At 33.7% G+C, this 21182-nt stretch overlaps 1 protein-coding gene across 18 annotated transcripts in view; it reads right to left on the reverse strand.

Moving 5' to 3' along the window:
• Nucleotides 1-21182, reverse strand: part of ANKHD1 (ankyrin repeat and KH domain containing 1) — a 127883-nt gene that overhangs the window by 32828 nt on the left and 73873 nt on the right. For 16 of the 18 annotated variants that reach the window (XM_070570644.1, XM_070570643.1, XM_070570637.1 and 13 more), the window contains 10 exons: nucleotides 20718-20861; nucleotides 19479-19581; nucleotides 11086-11844; nucleotides 5473-5618; nucleotides 5200-5311; nucleotides 4515-4660; nucleotides 3669-3811; nucleotides 2520-2733; nucleotides 685-860; nucleotides 309-471 (listed from right to left, as the gene is read on the reverse strand). In XM_070570644.1, the coding sequence (XP_070426745.1) occupies nucleotides 309-471; nucleotides 685-860; nucleotides 2520-2733; nucleotides 3669-3811; nucleotides 4515-4660; nucleotides 5200-5311; nucleotides 5473-5618; nucleotides 11086-11844; nucleotides 19479-19581; nucleotides 20718-20861 (2106 nt within the window). The remainder of the gene's footprint in view (nucleotides 1-308; nucleotides 472-684; nucleotides 861-2519; nucleotides 2734-3668; nucleotides 3812-4514; nucleotides 4661-5199; nucleotides 5312-5472; nucleotides 5619-11085; nucleotides 11845-19478; nucleotides 19582-20717; nucleotides 20862-21182) is intronic. The other 2 variants (XM_070570649.1, XM_070570651.1) reach the window with 1 other exon arrangement.

Below are 21182 nucleotides of genomic sequence, written 5' to 3' on the forward strand. Positions count from 1 at the left end.
TGTTTTTGTTCCTCCTTAGGTAGAGAAGACACCCATCTGCATATAATATCTGTCCTTAAAGCCCATGTTTCATGTACAACAATATAACAAAACTAGTCAGGATACCAAGCAATTTAACAACAAAGTTGCTTATAGCAAACTACCATATAGCTCTTAGATTTGGCTACAAAGAGAGTGGAAAGATAGCAGTGGTTTGTGTATGGAAATACAGTCAATGCTTCAAAATCAATTTATCTTTCTCACATGCTTTCAACTTAGAATCGGCTTAAAATTATTAAATTTTATCTTTTTTCCCCATATCAAATTACCTTGCGAAATGCTGACATAAGTGGTGTGATTTTCCGGTTATCTGCTGCGTCCACATCAGCACCTGCTTGCACTAGCAATTGCACCACATCAAAATGACCACCATTGGATGCTAACCAAAGTGGTGTGTTTCCCTTTTTGTTACGAACATCAATATGGGCTCCCCTATAAAAGCAAAGAATGTTAATATAGTTTCTATGAGAAGAGGCTGACTTTTTTCTATTGTCCTCTATTTATCTTTTATCTTTTATAAAATAGCATGGAAAAAATCTGTACTTTAGAATGTCTATAAAGTAAAACAACTGTATTAACTGTAAAGGCTCTGAAAAGTGAAAGGGACCACAGAAGGTTCTACATATAAATATAAAATGTACCCACCTATTTATCAGAAGCTCACAAAATTTGTAGTGCCCTTTGTCTGCTGCTATTGTTAAAGCAGTATCTCTTGAGGAAGGCACAGGGGGCGCATTGACATCTGCTCCTTTATCTAGTAGAACTCTTCCAACCTCTGCATATCCTCCAGAAGCAGCTTCCATCAAGGGGGTAAGACCAGTCTGTTTAAACCAAAAAGTTATGCAAGTAAATTAATATAACTTCTTTAAAGGACTAAAACAATTGACTTAAAGTGGATTCTATTTCTGATATTCTCTCATAAAAGAGCTATGCAATATTCAGTTATGAATTTCACTAAATAGCAAGTGAAAATTGTTATTCAGTAAGACATGCTAGAATGAATTTATTTATCATAACACACTATTCTCATGTTAAAAAAAATTTCATAACTCCTATACTGTTATAAATTTACACACAAGATGATAACTTCCCTGTACAATGAACAGTGATATTAAAAATGAATAAAAAGAAAAATAAGGCACAATGTTTCATGGGAAAACTGTTTAGAATATACTCTGTCTAAGAATGCAGCTTGCTAAATAACTAGGGATAAATTCCTCCAATCCTACTCAAACTAGGGTAAAACAGATTAAAATATCACTTTATAAATTTTATGCATATGTCTTTTGCTCATTGGTCTCCAACATTTTTGCCAAAAAATATTTCCTACTGGTATAATTTCCAAAATAATATGGATTTCTCTAGGACTTCTAATAGATAAGTGGGCCACACTGAGTACTGGTAATACAAAAAGATAAACTGGAGAGAGCCAGCCCTGATGGCCTAGTGGTAAAGTTTGGCGCTCTCTGCTTCAGAGGCCTGGGTTCAGTTCTCAGTTGTGGAACCATACCACTTGTCTGTCAGTAGACATGCTGCGGCGGTGGCTCACATAGAAGAGCTAGCAGGACTTACAACTAGAATATACAAGTATGTACGGGGATTTGGGGGAGGAAAAAAACAAAAAAAGAGAGGAAGATTGGCAACAGATGTTAGCTCATGGCAAATCTTTTCCAGAAAAAAAGAAAGGATAAACTGGATAGCAGGAAAGCTCATTTCTCTTTGTGTGATGAAAAGTTTGAGGGAAATCTACATTTCTTCATTTTTAAGATTAAAAAACGTAAATGTTGCATTAAATTTTAAGAAATGTAACTAATGATGTTCAGGGAGAAAACATAAGATTTTCATTCAAACCTTTCCAATTTGATATGACTACCAGATTGGTCATTATCTGATTATAAAGAATTCCACATAAGCTACTTTTTTCTAGGGTTCTAAGTACCCAACAGTTCTAAGCATAGAAATTCAAAGCACTGACATACTAACTCCTACTTTCTAAATGCCAAATAGTCATAAAGCTGTCAGAATTTGTCATGGTCAGATTCGATTTTAGTTTTCTTAATTTTATAATCTATGCAGTAATTTTTTGATTGGGGTTTTTACCAATGGTAAGTACGTGCCTCACTAAAGAAGTTCCTTAAGAATCTATATTACTGGACTCTACAAAATAATCTTACTACAAAAATATCTTAGTGTAAAATAATCTTACTGTATTCAAACGTTGCAAAATGAAGGATTAACAGAGAGCCACTCAAGGCTGAGGTAAGAAAAAGTACACTGATTCTATTCTCTTTACTGTCCTTAATAAAAGGCATGAATAGTGACAGTGAGTCACTGATCACTGTATAGCAAAATTCCTCAATCCTGCATCAGGGCACCAGTTTTAACTTAAGACAATTTAAAATAGCACATTCGAGTTGAAATGCCATGATTTTTCTCCTAGAAATATATCTGAAGTAGTTGACAAGTTATAAAATGCTTACCTTTGCCCTATGTTCAACATTGGCTTTTCGATCCAGAAGCAAACTCACTACTTCTGCTCGGCCTTGGAAACAGGCCAAAGTGAGAGCTGTGTTCCGATTGGTCTCTATTTGAGCATTAATGTCTGAACCCATATCAAGCAGCAGTTTCACTGCAGGAACATGTCCATTCATTGCAGCCAACATCAGGGGAGAAATACCTAGTTTACTCCCAGTCCTAAGGGGGAAAAAGTGCTTAGAAAATTAAAATAATATGTTGCCTATTGTTTTTTAAAAAGCATAGAGATCATAAAAGATGAAAATGTTTCAGTAAAAAGAAAGGTTTTAACACCAATGAATAGATTTTATTTGTTTAGACTAATAATTAGGAATAGGGAAATCTCACAATTTAAAACAGAATCCCTATTTAGAGGCTATAAATTTCCAACTATGCATAACAAAGTACTTTCTAAGATAAAACCTCTTTAAAAACAGCCATGATAGCTGAAATAAGCTGTGATTACTTATAAGCACATTATAGGAATAATTGTTGGCCTTGAAACTTCAGTACTATCTTAATTAAAAATGTGGGGCCAGCCCCGTGGCCGAGTGGTTAAGTTTCACCCACTCTGCTTCGGTGGCCCAGGGTTTCGCGGGTTCAGATCCTGGGCGTGGACATGGCACCACTCATCAGGCCATGTTGAGGCGGCATCCCACATGCCACAACTAGAAGGACCCACAGCTAAAAATATACAACTACGTACCAGGGGGTTTTGGGGAGAAAAAGGAAAAATAAAATCTTAAAAAAAATAAAATTACATGTCTAAAAATGGTATCTGCCCAGGAGTCGGCCTGGTGGTGTAGTGGTTTCGCATGCTCTGCTTTGGCGGCCCAGGGTTTGTAGGTTCACATCCTGGGTATGGACCTAGCACTACTCGTCCACCCACGCTGTGGTGGCATCCCACATAAAAAAATAGAGGAAGAATGGTACAGAAGTTAGCTCAGCGACAATCTTCCTCAAGCAAAAAGAGGGAGACTGGCAACAGATATTAGCTCAGGGCCAACCTTCCCCACAAAAAAGAAGGAAAAAATGTATCTGCCCAAATATTTAGGGGAAGACACTTAACTCCAAAGTACTAATGATGAGCAATAAAATTAACAGGTGATAGATACCTTGAATTAATTTCTGCCCCAGCATTAAGGAGAATCTTAATGATATTAACATATCCTCCAGATGCAGCTAGACTCAGTGGTGTATAATCAGACACATTCCTATGTTCTTTATTTGCACCTCGAGCCAGCAGCAAGTCTACCACCTACAAAGTAAAACATGAAAAGAGAAATCCAGTTTATATCAATTGTTCAATTTATAATGAAGGAAGCACAAAGAAATGAGACCTATAACTTCCTTGTCTAAATATCTGACATTTTATTAATTAGGCCCTAAATGTTCAAATATCAGCACTAGAGAAATGGATTCAATTTCATATCGAGGAATTTGGAGCTTCAAAATCCCAATTATATTGAACTAACAAGATGTCACTCTTTCTATTCGTCAATGGTTGAGTGATGAATTTGCACTTCAAATGTGTCAGGAATGTGGTTCATTCATTCCCAATAAAGGTAAGGATAAAGAAAATTTTTATTTTGCCCAAAGGGCAAGAAACAGATTCCTGAAAAGGGCATTTACTATTCTCATTAAACTTAGTATAAAGACATATCAAAACACAGGCAAGTTTTATTCATGTAGCTAAATTACTAAGCGTGTGCATATTTAAAATACAAGCAAAATGTTTACAAAATGAAAATTAAGGGCCAGCCCCAGTAGCCTAGTGGTTAAGTTCAGCACACTTTGCTTCAGCAGCTGGGGTTCGGTTCCCGGGCATGGACCTACACCACTCATCTGTCAGTGGCTATGCTGTGACAGTGGCTCATATACCAAAAGGAAGATTGGCAACAGATGTTAGCTCAGGCAAACCTTTCTCAGTGAAAAAAGAAAGAAAATTAACATTAACAAACCTCCTGACGTCCCCCAGAACACGCCAATGAAAGTGGAGTATCCTTAGTTCGTTCAGATTGTGCTTCTATATCTCCACCTTTATCCAAAAGGATTTCAACAACTCCAACATGCCCTGCTGTTGCCGCCAGGATCAGTGGTGTGAAACCTAAATCAGAAAATAAAAATCTCAACCAAATCTGTTTTCTACTTATTAAGCCACTGTTTTCAATTCTCTACTGTTTTAGTAGAAAAAGGTATTTAGGGTAGATACTTGTAACCATTTAATATAAAACTGCTCTAAACCCTAATTTGTTAGTTAAAGACAAAAACAAAGACTGACAAAATCCCATAACACAACATAGACAAAAACCCATAAACGTCTGATAAAAAGGAAATGCTAAGTCAAACAAAACTACTAAAGTTTATACTCCTAGAGAACTTTGACGTCTCTGCATGTTCTACTTTTGGATTAAGGAGAAAGGCCACCACAAACTGCTGTGCTTCACTGATGATCTACACTCTAATTTTTGAATTTTTGGAGAATAATTTGGCTTTGTAGATTAACAGATCTGCATATTCCTAATTGAAATATGCTTATCCATCTTTGCACTGAGATAGTTTAGGAACCACTTATCAATAGTGAAAAAACTAATTGTTTTCTGATGTAATTACACTCACATTTTATTTCTGACTGACATTTCTTACCTTTTTTGTCTCTGTGCTCAATTTTAGCATCTCGTGCAATCAGTACGGATACAAGTTCTTCATGACCACCAGCACAAGCTAGTGTCAATGCTGTGTCATGATTGCTTTCAGTCTAGAAGAAGGAAAAAAAATAAGTTAGATTTTTTGTTTACCATAGGGATATCAATTGAAGAGCAAATATTATTTATTTTCACAATGAATGTGCAATGATTCCTTTCCAAACAAAGAAAATCAGAATGTGCAAAATAAGTTTAAATAAAAAAATCTACTCACATGTGCATCAATGTCAACTGAAGGATATACAGGGGGCATAGAATGAGAAGCCACATTGCTTGGAGACTGTGAACAGGGTTCAGATGTAAGACATTCTGTGGTCTGAGAAGAACTGTTTGAACCAGCGGGCACTCTGCTACTCACAGCTGAAAAACAATATTCACATTGCTGAAATCTACTTAAAAGAGTAAAGTTATTTGTATACAGAAAAACACAGAAAAACAGAAAAGTCTATAGCAGTAACATAAGGCAGTAGTTAAATCATAAGCTGTGGAGTCAGATGGACCCATATTTGAATCCCAGTTCCACCACTGACTTTCTGATCTTGGGCAAGTAATTTAACCTCTCTGAACCTCAATTTTCTTATATGTAAAATGGGGATGATAACAATAGTACCTGCCTTGTAAGGCTGTTGGAAAGACCACTTGAGATAACGCAGGTCAAATACTTAGCACAGGCGCCTGGTATTTAGTGTATACACAACAAATGGTAACCTTTTACATTGTCAACAGGGAGAAAAAGTTTCCAAAAATAAAATAAAAGGAATTTTTATCTTAGTCTGTAAAAGGCAATTAGATAAAAATATCCTGAAAACAATGCAAAGGAAAAAAAAAGAGGGAGGAGAACAAGTTAGAATATTTCTTAAATAGCAGAGAGTATGTGTCTGAAAATCTACTAAAATGAATCAATGTCTGAAAGTCAAACTATTTTGAAAATAAACATTGGAACTTTTATTTGGGACCTGAAAATCTGGTGTTTTAAAACTGAGTTAACTGAAATTTTATCTTTATGTCTCTGCATATTTCTTATGTTTCATAAAAGATGGAGTTTGCCCAATAGAGGGAGAAATAGGACCTATCTCAGAAGGATGTTGTGAGTTGTGTGTCAAATAATGTATAAAAAGCATTTAGCATTTGATACAAGGTAAGTGCTCAAAAAATGTAATTTTCAGATATTTTATAGGACTTTCAGTACTATTATTCACTATATTGAAAAATAAAAACATTACTCACTCAAAAAAGGAAAAACTCAGAAAAATAATCATTAATAATATAGAAAAAGGCAACAAAGCTTCAGTGATGGCAATAACCTTCTATCACCCAGTAGGTCTTAAAGGAAAATGTAAGTATTTCAAGTGTTGGAGAATGTTTTCTCTAGAATTTTGATATTACTGGATCCCGATCAAGAATACTGATCACAACAAGTGTGAATGACTAAGTTTAGTATGCTATTTCTTTAAATAACTTAGCAAATTTTAAGATGTTCAGATATGTTTCTCCATGAACTGTCCCTCCCTCCTCCTCACCAATATATAGGAAATCATCTTGGCAATATGAATTTCTGCAGCTTTTGTCACCACATAAATATACATAATTCAACAATCTGGTTACAAATTGGAATGATTATTATATATAACTGTTTCGCCTATAAGAACATGCACAATGGAAACAAAGCTTTAAAAATTTTTGTCATTCAATAAATTAAAAGCAGATAGTATTTTGTCACACCTCCTCAAAACAGATATGCTTGGAAAACAGCTCCAGAAAACAAGACACTAAAGATTGATATACAGCACCCTTGTAATAACAAGATTTCAACATTGGTCTCATAAACATTAAAATATACCTTATTAAAAAGATACTTTTCTATCATTATTACTTTTGTTTTATTCACATTATCTCTTTTTGTTATTATGAAAAACGGATATTTAAAGTTTTTTATATAGTTGATTAGAGTGCTATGCCAGAATGTGATGTTATAAAAGACTTCTTTATAGAGCTGGCTTTTAAAAAATACTTTTGTGCATTTAAAGCTATACTACCAAAAATGTGTTGTTACATCAATTACTGTACATTTTTGTACAACAGTATCCTAGAAACATTTTTCCTCCTTATAATAATGACAATCAGAAACATTCCATAGAAGTGACTTTAATAGGATTAATTACATATGAAAAGTTATAAAGATAAAACTAGAAAGCAGCAAAGAATTAAAAGGTACATGTGGAATAAAGGTTTCATTAAGATAAAATTATACCAAGACTATGACATTTTCATAAATCCTAAAACGTTTCCTATCTCTGAGCTAAAAGTCTCTGAAAATGACTAAGATAGGTCACTACCACTAAAGTCACTATATAATTCAAATTAAATTTATGCACTATCCTAAAATGGAGTGATAGAAGAACTAAGTGCAAAATTCTACTGAATTCTTTATGAAATTTAAGATAGTTTTTTAGGCAATATGGAAGGTAACAATAAACCTTACTATATAAAAATCTCAGATACTAGGTGTATAAACTATGTTGTGAAGTTTTAAGAAATTAAATCACTACAATCTGTTTTACAAATAGTAACTTTATTAAATAGTTACATATAAATAAAAATCTATAAATAAAATACTAACATTAGAATAAATTATTTAAAAATAATTTATTGTAAATTCTCTCAAAAATAAGAGGATTGCTGAACTACTTTTTTATTCTTAAGCCTACGTTGACTACTACAGGATTACTTAAAGCAAGATCCTCTTGAATTGGAATTCATTTTAAGAGAACCTATTACTGAGATGCCAACAACAGTAACAATGTGCTAAAGTCACAAAACTATATTACACCTTACATACATGTCAAATCTTAAAATAAAAATAACAGAAATTGTTATTTAATAAAATTTAGAAGTCTAAGGAAATAATATCTTTAACATAAATTCAGAACTTCAAGCTGAATTAGATGCTTACATAGTCATCTGACGTTCTTACACCTGGCTGAACTGAATTTGAATCTTAAACACTTACCAGCAACTTGATTTCCATAAGCCTCAGTTTTTCAACAGAAAAACAGAGGTGGGAAAAGGACCTATTTTATAAGATTATTATAAAATGCCCATGAGATAAAGTATATAAAGCATTTAGGACAGAGCTTGGTGCAATGGTAAGTGCTCAATATATGTAAATAAATTGATATCAGTTGACTTTTATCCAATCTTCTTTATATACTAAGAATGAAACTTTTACTAGATGTGTCTACAACCACTCAATGGTCAAAGCTATTTTGAACTTCTTTAAATTTCCAGACATTTGAACTGAGACTCACTTGCTATTATGATAACTTCTAAAAGTCCAACACTTGGTTTCAGAAGAAAAGGACCTGAAGAACCATGCTCCCAATTCACTTTACAAGCATCCTGTCATGGACTTTATTAAAGTATGACACACATTAAGACTATACACTAAAAGACTAAGTTAGTCAGCTAATCAAGTCACAACATTAATAAATTATGTATCTTAACCAACTCATTATCCTGACAAATATTCTGCGAGTAGAATAGCAATAAAGAAAAAATACTTCTATATTTAAAGAGTGATATTTATTGCTATTATATATACATATTCTCTAAAGCAAAAATTGTAAGATGTACAGTATTCTCCCCTTTATTAAATATGAGGGATGAGAACAAGATTTAATTTAGGTAAAATCAATTACATCTTTGGCCTGATCTATAATCCTACCAATATATTAATAATATCATATAATTATAGAATTATTTACCTAATTCATCCTTGTCTAATTTATTTCACCTTCAGTTAAGAAAATTAAGAGAAACTCAGACTTAATAAAACATTTTTTAACTTTAAGTGAGACAGATCATCATCTTGAACAAAGAAAATCTAATTAATGCTATATATTTTAAAGCAGATAACCTTCATAAAAATGGAAGTTTTTTATATGAAGATAATTTTTGTATTTATTGGCTTATTTGCAAGTTAAAGCTTATTAATAAAAAATATTATGCAATAATGGTAGGCCAACTATCACTAGACAATAATGTCTAATACAAAAATTAAATTTCATTAGTTTATATTAACCTTCTCTATAACTAAAAATGTTTTCTAAACCAATTTTTTGAAGTTTCATGTGAACTTCAGTTTAACAGATGCTTCAGTGAAATGAGCAAAATTTGACCTCCCTTACAAGAACCACCTGTAAATACTACCATAAAGTTAATACCTACAAGTTCCCATTATAGCTGCTTCTACATTCTTAAAAAAAAAAAAAAAAAGACAGGACCTAAGTCACAACAAAGCTAGATCGACCAGTAATGTGGATTTCATAACTGCAAACTGAGTATTTAATCAGGAACATTACAATGCTATTTATAGAACCATAAGTATTAAAAATGTTACTCCCAGGTCACCAATTCCATCATTATTATTCATAATCATACTTCACACTCCAATATCTGCTTTTACCCAGATTAGAAATTAGAACTATAAATGAACTATAAGAGTTTATTAATAATTTGTAACAACTCTCAATGCTAATGACACAAAGTTAATTTGAGTCAAGTGGCTGTGAGCTGAAAACCCAAATTAAAGAATAAAGAATCTAACTCCTTAAAACATTTCCTAGCATTTTTATTTTCTTTATAGAACCTAAGACATTCCTCCTCTGCACAGTGACACCTATTACATATTAGAGGAGCCTCAAAGGTAGTATTACAATTCTATAACCACTAGAAGTCATACATATGCCCAATAAAATTCCTGATTTAAGTACTCTTATTCCACATTTGTAAAGATTCAATAAAGATTAGGAAGACTAAAGGCTCACAAAAGAAGAAAAGAAACTGAGATAGCATAATTGGGATGGGAGGAGGGGAGGAGAATATGACAAGAGGAAACAGACAACAGTAAGGAAAAAAATGTTGCAATCAAGAGACAGAGGACTGGCCTGCCTTTGAATATCACTCCAGCTACATCTTAGTTCTTGGTCTTCATCCACTGTCAACAGCCATTCTGGCTGCATTTCTGAACTGGGCTCTCATGGAGGTGATACATTCACCAGCCATCTTTAGGAAGGTAAATGATTAATTGCACTGTTTTCCCACTGCTGCAAGGACAATGAAAGGGAAAGTAAACTTGTGCACCTCATTTCATATCTAGTTGTAATTTTCCACACAACAATAAACAGAAACACATACTTTAAGGTTACAGGCCTTTCTTTTTTTTCCGTGTGTGTGTGTGTGTGTGTGTGTCTGCTTTGAAGACAGTTAATTCAAAAATCTCAATCTCCAAATCATCAAGTTGATAATAATTTCCATATACTTTAAATCTTCTAACCACAAATATTATAACATGGAATGCTTATAGTTTTCTCTGAACATCCCTTTTAATTAGAAATATTTAAATAAAATCATAAAGAAAAAGCAATGTGATTTAGAATTATGATTTCCAAACATGAAAATCATTAGTAGGAAAATTTAATGTATAATCTTATGTGAATATTCTCTATAAAGAAATTCTACTTTGAGCTCTCCTACCCAAGACACAATACAGGGTAGTTTTGATACCAAAGGTCTAACATACAGGATCACGGCAACTTTCTTTCTTTGCCTTTGCAAATAACAAAAAAGAAGAGGGGAAAACACACTCTGGTGTATTAGTGCTGTTGAGTTTAGTTAAATTCACTTCCAAAACACCTCAAGAAATGAGTAATTTTACAAAGATAGTTCTAAATGGAAAAATACAAAGTCTGTGTTTTTGGAGGATTGTGTAAAGAAGTTGAGCACACAGATTAAAGAGAAATTATTACAGATATATTTCTTAACCCACCTGCTATCAGGTCATCAAGAGTGTCGGTAAGCGTCTGGGCTGGAGTTGCAACCATTAGTCCATCTGGTTCTTGAACTAACAGCCCCTGATCATGTCCAGTAATAGCAATCTGAGGCTGTCCTATAATCTGATGATTACCTGATACTTTCTGAAGTTCAAGAGAATTTGTCCCATTAGAACCTAAGTCACTGGAAAAGTTACACTCTGGAGATGATAAAGGTTGGACTGGGACAAAATCAATTTGTTCTGCCGATGGTGGAGACTGTTGCTCATCATCAACATCATTATCTTTAAATAAGATTGTGTCAACCTGAGGTAACTCTGAAAAGTGATCCTCTGGGAGACTACCATCTCCTTCCCCTTCTGGGAAGACTCCTCTATGAGAGCACTGCTGGTGTAGAGACACTGTGTCTTTCTGACCTTTGGTTTCCAAGTATTCTTTGGTAAATTGCTGCTGTGTTTTCATCTGCAACTGCCTTTCCACTTTCTGCAGTTCTTTCAGTATTTTCTTCTTCTTCTGGACTTGCTCTTCTCTGTTCTTTTTAAGTTCTTCTATCTTATCTTTGTTCAGAGGTTCACCTTGAATTAACTCCAATGACTTAAGCTGTGCTTTTTCAATAGCACTAATTCTTTGTCCCAGTTCATTCAGCTTGCCTTCAGTCTCCTCTACTATGCATTCCAAAGGCTGGTATGGGTGAAAAGGTGGCAGTACGTCCTGATCTGCTACCTGCAGGGAACTGGACTTCTGCTTGGATGTACCTAAGCACATGAAAAATGTTTGAAAAAGTGCCATGCTAAAAAAAAAAAAATCAGTCCCCCTCCCCCACACACATGGACCTCCCTCCCAAAACCCTTATAACTAATGCTGTAGAATGAATGGTCAAAGATTCACACCAGTGATAGGTAGACTAAAGACTATACTCATCTATTTAACACAGCACAAACCAGGATATTGCCAATTCAAAAAATGTGACTTAAAAAAAGTCTAATCTTTAAGATAGGAGGATTTTGGAAATTAAGACAGGGACAGGGAGAAAAGGAAATCAAAGAGAAAAGAATCTCAAAATTCTGCTTATGAGATTGGACTTTTTAAAGAACATCAAACCTAAAGCAGTATCAAAACAGTGTCGAGGACACCATTAATGTTAGCCTAACTGCCCAATAGTTCTTTTCACAATATCAATTGTGCAAGTAAAGGTTACTACAAGAAACCATAACTTGTAGATCAAAGTAGGGTATAGTGTTTTTCAAGTTGCCAAAATGTTTCTCTTATTATATATAACATGAAATCAGTTTTTTCAAGATGTATCCTTTTAAAATTTCCCATTAAATAAGTCTTTAACACTTCTATAACTGAACATTATATTAAACTTATATCACAAAGGACAATTATTCTGAGTTTAAATAAACTCTTCATGTGAAAGTCTGTGGGAGAAACAATGAATGTTACCTAAGAGAAAATGAGACTTCCCACACAGGATTACTCATAGTGACAGTGTATGTTAAAAATGACATAAACGTCTATTTTTTAAGGTTTTAAATTATATTTAAGTTATTCCCTTCATGACAAAATAACTGTCAATATTAACAATCCTAACATCTGGTTATAAAATAAAGGAAATATACAATAACTACTTTGAGGCAAAATCAAGCTTTAATCTTCTTTTTGGGGTAAACTGGGACTATTCAGAAATACAAAGGAACAAATTACTGATATATCCTACAACATGGATGAACCTTGAAAACATTATGCTAAGTGAGAGAATCCAGATACAAAAAACCACAAATTGTGCAATTCCACTTCTATCAAATCCATAGAGAAAAGGCAAATCTACAGACAGAAAAGAAGGTAGTGGTTGCCTGGGTTATAGTGGTGAGAATGAGAATTGATCACAAACAGACAAGAGGGATCTTTTTGGAGTGATGAAAATGTTCTAAAACTAGATGATGGTGATGGTTACACATCTCTAAATTTACTAAAACTTACTGCATTGTACATTCAAAATGAATGAACTTTATGGTATGTAAATTAAACAACAAAAAGCTGTTTTAAAAAAAGAACTAGGTAAAAAATAGTCATCTAGGGGCCGGCCAGGTAGTGTAGTGGTTAAGTTCACACACTCTGCTTCGGTGGCCTGGGGTTCGCAGGTTTGGGTCCTGGGCACGCATCTAGCACTGCTCGTCAAGCCACATTGTGGCAGCATCCCACATAAAAATAGAGGACGATTGGCACAGTTGTTAGCTTGGGGCCAATCTTCCTCACACACACACACACACACACACACACACACACAAATAGTTGTCTACTCTTGAGGATTGCAGTCAACATATATGAATCATATAATTAACTTAAGAATTTTAAAAATAAGATCATTCAACACAGTCAAAATGATTCTTAAGTCCAAAGGAAAAAAGTCACCCATTAGATGGTAAAATGCTCTCAATTGCAAGAGGGTGACAAAACCACTGGAGAAAAAAATCAGAGATTCAACTGCTTTTTTGCTGAAATCTCAAAACTGCAGGTAGCTCAAACATCTGCAACACGTTATTACTGAAAAAGCCTAACAGGTTTTCCCCTAGATACTGTCTTTAACAATGTCAGAAGACCACGGTTCCAACATCACTGCAATCACTTTGAGACTTAATTATTCTTTAAAAGCAAACTTCAGCAAAATGTATTGTCTATATTCAGTTTTATATTTCTATCTGAGCAAAGTGGTAGAGAAAGACTTTATCCTTTCAGAGCAAAAGCCATTATATGTGTGAGATAACTCTATTTCCATAAGATCACATAGGAATCCACGGTTTGATTTGTTTGTTCAAAGTATCTAATGACAATCAACAGATAAGAAAAGGGAGGATAACTGCAACAAATAGCAAATGTATAAATCTGCTAGCCCAGCAAGGAAATTTTTAGTTGTGTAATAAATTCAACAACATCAGCAAAGCAAATTTAGAAATTCTTCAAAGATTGAATGCTGCTTTAAACATTCATTAATTTCAAAACACCCTTGTATAGTTGCTATGTAATTTGTATTTAAGATTAAGGAAAACTAGGCAAGAGTTCAACACTAACTAGACTGGTAAATAACTAACCACACTGGACATTCACAGATTTAAAATCTTATAAATAGTAAGATAATCCAAAATAAGACTAGAATTTTGACAACAGTAACAGATAGGAATGGCCCTATCTTGTTAACAAATAAAATTCAAAAAGCTTAAAGCACAAGATTACTAAGGGTAACTTTTTTAACTGAACATAGAGACTATAAGCCCAGAATACGTAGCAGGAAAAACAGAGGATGGTGAAAGTAATGCCAAAAAGCAGTTCTTCCCAAAATAGACAATGGCTGAGTATCTGTAGCCATGGAGGTAGGTGGGATTGCCTAGATACACATCAAAGCACTAACACAAGCTATAACATCAAGAATAAATCAGGCTAGTGAAAAACAAATAGTGTCATCTAATTACTCCTAGAAGCTGAAGCAACACCTTCAATTTTGGGGAAAAGTAGAGAATGTGACAAGGGTCCTCTTAGCAAGAAAATTTTCAGTAGGTAGGAAGGTAGTAGTATAAGATGCCAGAAAATAAAACACTTCATCTCCTTCAAACATCTCCCACTGCCAGAAACAAATAAATAAATCTATTCATTGGTAGCACTCAGTGACATCATAAAGTACTATTTAGGAATACAGGTAAAGTCAACATCTCATCTCTTTGGTTTGAGTTCTATCCTACTTCCTCACTTTTCACTTTTCTTCCTCAATAAAACTAGAAAAAGTTTATAATAGCAAACCATGATAAAGAGACAGCTTAGAACATGGCCTTTATTTTTTTATGGGCAGTGAAGCAATGAGGTGGACATATACTTGTGAAATATTTAGTATTAAACGAGTTTAATTTTATCAACCATTTTTGTGTCTAAATAATTAATACATTGTGCAATAGAAAAATAATGGCCATAGAAAAAATACATGACATATAGGATCTAGATTTGCTTTCATATTTCCTTCCCTGGTTTTGTCTAATCAAATTTAAATGTTGTTCTGCAATTCCCTGGCTTTCTTACATCACCACATAGCACCTTACTGGAATGATTTTTAAACAGCATTCCCAACTGTGTCTCAAATAGAAAAAAAGGTTGATGAAGTAGAATTGAAAATAATACAGCTCATCAAATGTAGTATATATTATCTAACAGAACTGGTGTTTGGATAAGTAGATGTATATTGTGTCCTGGGTTTCAACATAAAATATTTCTTATTGTGGTCATAGTAAAAAATCAAAGTCACTGGTCTAGAATTGACTCATTTTCCCTCTATGCTTAAATATCTGTCTCAAATTTCCCAGAGTAACAGGGCATGCTATACATCTTTACCACAGTAAGATTAACCACCAAGGGTGTCCAAAAATAGAGCATCTGTGCTACATGCTAACAGATTAATTCAACGTTCTGCCTTTTACTATAAGCAGTTATATGTTAAAAGATGTTATTAAATTTGGACATATGTAAATTCAGGTAACCATGACTGCAAAATGGAAATCTACTATACTAGAGAATATTAGCAGTAAAATTTCCAGAGGAACACTCAATTTCATTCACTGTACATATAATTTTTCTATACAATTTTAATGATTTGATATAAAGATGAGAACTTTTCACATTACCTACTCCAATAAACAACTCTGGGATATAAATTAGCATGTTAATTTCTTACTTTACATTTGTATTTCTGTTTTCAATCTTTTCCCCACCACTCTAGAATACTACTTCTTGACTAATTTTTTAAAACATCCTTTTTAATCATAATGTCACTCTTCTTAAAAATTCTCAATAAATTTCTTTTGCCTTCAGAATAACCTATATTCTTAGCCTGACATTCATTAATTTGTTCAACAAATATTTGAACATCTAGTACAAGCAAGGCATAGTGGACCATACAAAGACGAGCAATAAAAACCCTGCTCTTGAGGAGCTTACAGTCTAAAAGGAGAGATAAAGACGTACAAATCCAAATATGAGGATAAAGTCAAGGGTTGGCAGGCATGGAAATGAGAGGGGGTGTATAACATAGGAAACCTTATGTATTGCTGATGAGAGTGTAAACTGCTTGTAGCCATTCTAGAAAGTGAATTTGTAGCACTTCGTCAGATAAACATTATGTACTCTTACGACAGGAAATTCTGCTCCTGAGTTTACCCCAAATAAATTTTCATACAGATCAATAAGGGGACTATATCAGGATTTTCATCACAGCACTGTCTGTGGTGGTAGGGAATGAGAGGCAATCTAACACCAGTAGAAAGGATAAGTGAAAAACAGAGGATTTACAGGGTGAAGCACTGTACTGCAGGTAGAAACAATCTAGAGGTAGACACATGGATAGATCTTAAAAACAGTATTGAGTGAAAAAGTAAAAACACAGATCTACAGCACAATACCATTTATGTAAATTAAAAATACACACAAAGTAGTAAACATTTTATAAGAACTTGTAAGAACAAAAGAATCTGCACATCAAACACATTAGAATGACTGCCTACAGGAGAAGTAGGGAAATGGAAAGAAGGATAAAAGAGAATACATAAAGCAAGAGAGAAGCCATGATGACAAAGCAACAGGGATTGAGTATGATTAACTCAACCTTCCACAACTGAAGTCCAAAGGAGGTGTAAGGAGCAGGAGTGACCAGAGCCAGAAAGACAATCCAATAAAATCCTCCAGGAGTTCAGAGAAAAGAAATTACTCCTCAAGAGGGCTTGAGGTGCACATAAAAGACGTGTTTTGTTTATCCTGACATAATTTTAATGCTTTGCAACAGTTCTAAACTGCCTGACCTGCAGGATAATCAAGAGTCTTCTCTTTTAGAATCTCTGTAGAACCAGTTGCAATAAATAACTGGTAATTACAATGCAACACCGGCTTCAATCAACAAATTTATTTACAAAATTGCATTTGGAAAGGCAAAGGCTTGATATTACTTACGTATCCTTTCCCACTTGAATATTCACAACTATAGTTAATAAAGCTAAGCAATGCTAGAAAACCGAGCATATCACTCTCACCTAGTTTCACATTTTGTTTATAGAGGTGATTCTGAGGCCATTGTCAGATGCCACCTAGAATCTCAAACCCTTGAAAACCAACAATGGATAAGTGAGATTAGTTGCCTACATCAGGAAAATATGGGTCAAGATGGATGGAGCCTGGACAAATGGTGCACATGGATCACAAAAGAAAAGAACATGAGTAGGACATGTATAAAATACCTGGGTAAGATTTAAGGGCATGAACATATTTTAAAAGGATGCAGATATGAACAATAAAAAGTCTTCAGACAGGAGTGAAATGTAAGAACTTGAAAAGATGATTGCTAGAAGAAGACAAGAAGAGAGTCCTAGAGAGTAAGAACACTTCCTCTATCCCTAATCACATATGCAACATACATATAATCTATGGACTGAGAAAAAACAAAAACAAAAGGGTCAAACAGCAATTTCATCACACAAAGGAACTTCTCTAGAGACATAAATGAGAAGTTTTAAGGAGAAAAAGCCACTTTAAGGAGAAAAAAGTAATACTATATCTTTAATAATTTAAGGTATGTTTTTCTATCTATCCAGGTGATTTGGTGTGTACTTTTATACCATCAACTGATTTTTCCTAATTCAGTGACATACTATTCTATGATGCACATGATTTATACTAACATGACATCTTAACACAATGCATTATCAGTTTGCTCCTGCATAAATAAATATTAGGTTGGCAATGCCACTTGGCAGCTGACAACAGCAAGTGCTCAAGTGTCTAGACAGAAGAGCTAGTTTTTTCCTTCCCTAATAATTTAGTAAAATGAAGATTCCTTAAAAGGTTAGTTCATTTTTGTACTACTCAGTAAGTAATAAAACATCAAAGTGAAGAAAATAAGTGGATACTCAGTAGAAAAAGATATTTCAGTAAGCAAAAATATGATTACTCACTTGAGTATCAACTTAAAAAAATCAATACCCAAACATTTCAGTTGACTTTCATATTAAATCTAAACTTAAAATCTTTTACTTCCTCTCTACACATACTCCATGTCCTTCCTAGCTTATGTCTTGGTTATTTTGTGGCTCTGGGTTAATAATATATTTTTTTAATGATTTTTTTATTTAGTACCAAGTTTCCCTAGCCAAAGTCACTACAGTCCTCTACAGGGTATAGCCAAACAAAACAAAACAAAAAACAGAGGCATTTAGGTTTAAATATTTATTAAAGGCTGTCAACCAGTTAGGATGCTCAGATTTCTTAACAAGGACAAGCTTAATTTGCTTTTTATTCATTAAGATTAAAAATAGAAGTCTTCATTTTCTGAAAAGTTTGAACAGCTAGGTGTCCAATGGAAAACTGCCATAATTAGCTTAAGTCAAAGAGACTAGATATTTTATCTCTGAAATTCATAGTTTAGAAATGAAGTAATCCTTGCTGAAGGCCCTCAATACTCTAAATTACTAAAATTGACATAATTTGAAAGCAGCTTTTGTTTGCTGCTAGAATAGTTACCCCTAACCAACTTTTCTTAAATCATAGTCTGAAAGATACTGATATATACCTATACACTTCATTGTGATTTCAAAACTCTAGGACTTGATTATCATATACTGAATGAAATATGCTCATAAATTTGTTTTTATGTAGTTTTTAATACCTTACATATTACCTATTTTCTTTATTTCAAAGAACTCAGATACGACAACTCTACATGATTATCAAGTAAAGGTACTTTATATCTACAAATAAAAAGACAACAGAAAAATATCAGAGCTCATAAACTTGAGTCCTTAAATAGAGTATATTCCTTCTTAATATTCTTGGGTATTATTTATATGCCTTTTGATACTTATTTGTCCAACTTCACATATTGACAGATGTAAGTCCATTACATTCAGTATTACATGAAAAAAACTAAATGTAATTCTTAAACTTCTCACTCACTGAATTGAATCGATGCTACTAAGACTTAACTAGACAGCAAACACACATTGTCATTCTTTATATTATACTATTGTTTAGCTAAAGAATTGTCAAATATAAAATAAATGTCTGATATATTTTTGCTACTTTAATATAATCAACAACTTGGCATGCTTCTTAAGTATCTTCATCTGTGTCAGATGAAAACTATATCCAGCAGTATGTTAACAATTTAAGAAGTCAATTTGCTATTACTTATGTCTTTTGTATCTTAAAGTAGTCTGTAAGACTATGAGCATTTGTTAGAATTACCTACCTCAATTAATCCTGGTACACAGTAACTGTGTATCATTAAATTTAAAGTATTTTTATGATTTCATTATTTAGGTGATAAAAGACCCATTTTAAGGAAAATAATTCAACAACTAACCTTTCTGTACTCCTAAAATGGCAGGAGAGTTCTCCTGAGAAGTTCTGTCAGGTTCCTGGGGAGGTACAACCATGGCAAGTGTATGCATTGGTACACGTGGAACCTAAAAAGTCAACTCAGAAAAAAATAATCTCAGACTAAAGAATAAAACAAAGGCCTATAAATGAAACAGAGATCCCATTTTAGATTTTCTTCATATACCACCAAATTCACTTCTTTTGTTTCTTAAAAATAAAAAAGCCTTTACCAAGGAATAATTTCTGAGAATATTGATTGGGCAAACTCAGGCAATTTGCAAGTAGTCAATGATTTAAGTTAAATAGAATTAATATTACTCTCTTGTTAAGGATAAAGCCTTGCTGGTTCCAACTAAAGCTAGGAGTATAAGTCGTATATTCACTGGTCAATTTACCCTTGTTCAAACTCTATATGGGTCAAAAGAAAAATTCAAATATATTCCCTTAATCGGGGTATTTTAGTAGGTCTCAGGATAACTTTGCAGAAAAGAACTTAAGATTTCACTAAACTTTGTATACTTAGTACACTCTCCATATTTTTAGCTAGGTATAAAAATTAATGAATTTTCAGTGCATATATCCTAGTTAACTATATTTTCCTGGGTAACCAAAGTAGCTCTCTCTAGAATAATTAATACTGTCTTGGGAGATATTAAGGGAAAAACTTTCTCTTTGCTCAAGATTATGCTTAATGTATTCATTAAAAAAACAAACAACCGTGGGAGCTGGCCCCATGGCCTAGGAGTTAAGGTTCGGCATGCTCCAATTTGGTACGGACATACATCACTCATCAGTGGCCATGTACTGGCAGTGACCCACATACAAAATAGAGGATGATTAGGAACAGATGTTGACTCAGGACTAATCATCTTCAAGCAAAAAGAGGAAGATTGGTGACTGATGTTAGCTCAGGGAGAATCTTCCTCAGCAAAAAATAACTTCAAAGGCCTTAGTATCTTAATACAATATTAAGATGACAACTTGGAATATTTACATTTACGTTTGGTATTAAGAGTTAAAAAACACCATTTTCAGTAAATAAGACAATAAAAAAACTCCATGTACTTTTGAAGAAAATAAGTCTTAAAAAATTTAGGATCATGTTTATTTCAATAGGTAATAGAAAAGAGAAACAAAGCCGTTTTGCTTAAAACTAATTTTAAACAAAAACTCCCAATTTGAAGAAGATGTATATTTACAAATAAGCTCTGTTTTACATTACCTGAGATGGATCCTGAGAAGGTGGGGTAAGCTGAGACACATCTGTGGTAGGAACTGACAGAACGTTGTTTGGATAATCCAATAGATAAGAAACAACATTAGTATGGCCACCTTTCGCAGCTTCAATGAGCATTGTTGAGCCATCCTGAGAAATATTGACACCATAATTAGTTATTTGTAAATCCCTTCATATAATATGATTGCTATATACATTTAGTTTCTTAGAAGCTTATATAAAATCAAAACTCATTTAGGGGCTGGCCCCATGGCCAAGTGGTTAAGTTTGTGCACTATGCTCCAGCAGCCTAGGGTTTCACCAGTTCAGATCTTGGGCACGGACCTAGCGCCACTCATCAGGCCATGCTGAGGCGGCATCCCACACAGCAGAACTAGAAAGACCTACAACTAGGATATACAACTGTGTACTGGGGGACTTTGGGGAGAAGAAAAAAAAAGAGGAAGACTG

Source organism: Equus przewalskii, chromosome 13, assembly GCF_037783145.1.
Source record: "Equus przewalskii isolate Varuska chromosome 13, EquPr2, whole genome shotgun sequence".
NCBI lineage: Eukaryota > Metazoa > Chordata > Mammalia > Perissodactyla > Equidae > Equus > Equus przewalskii.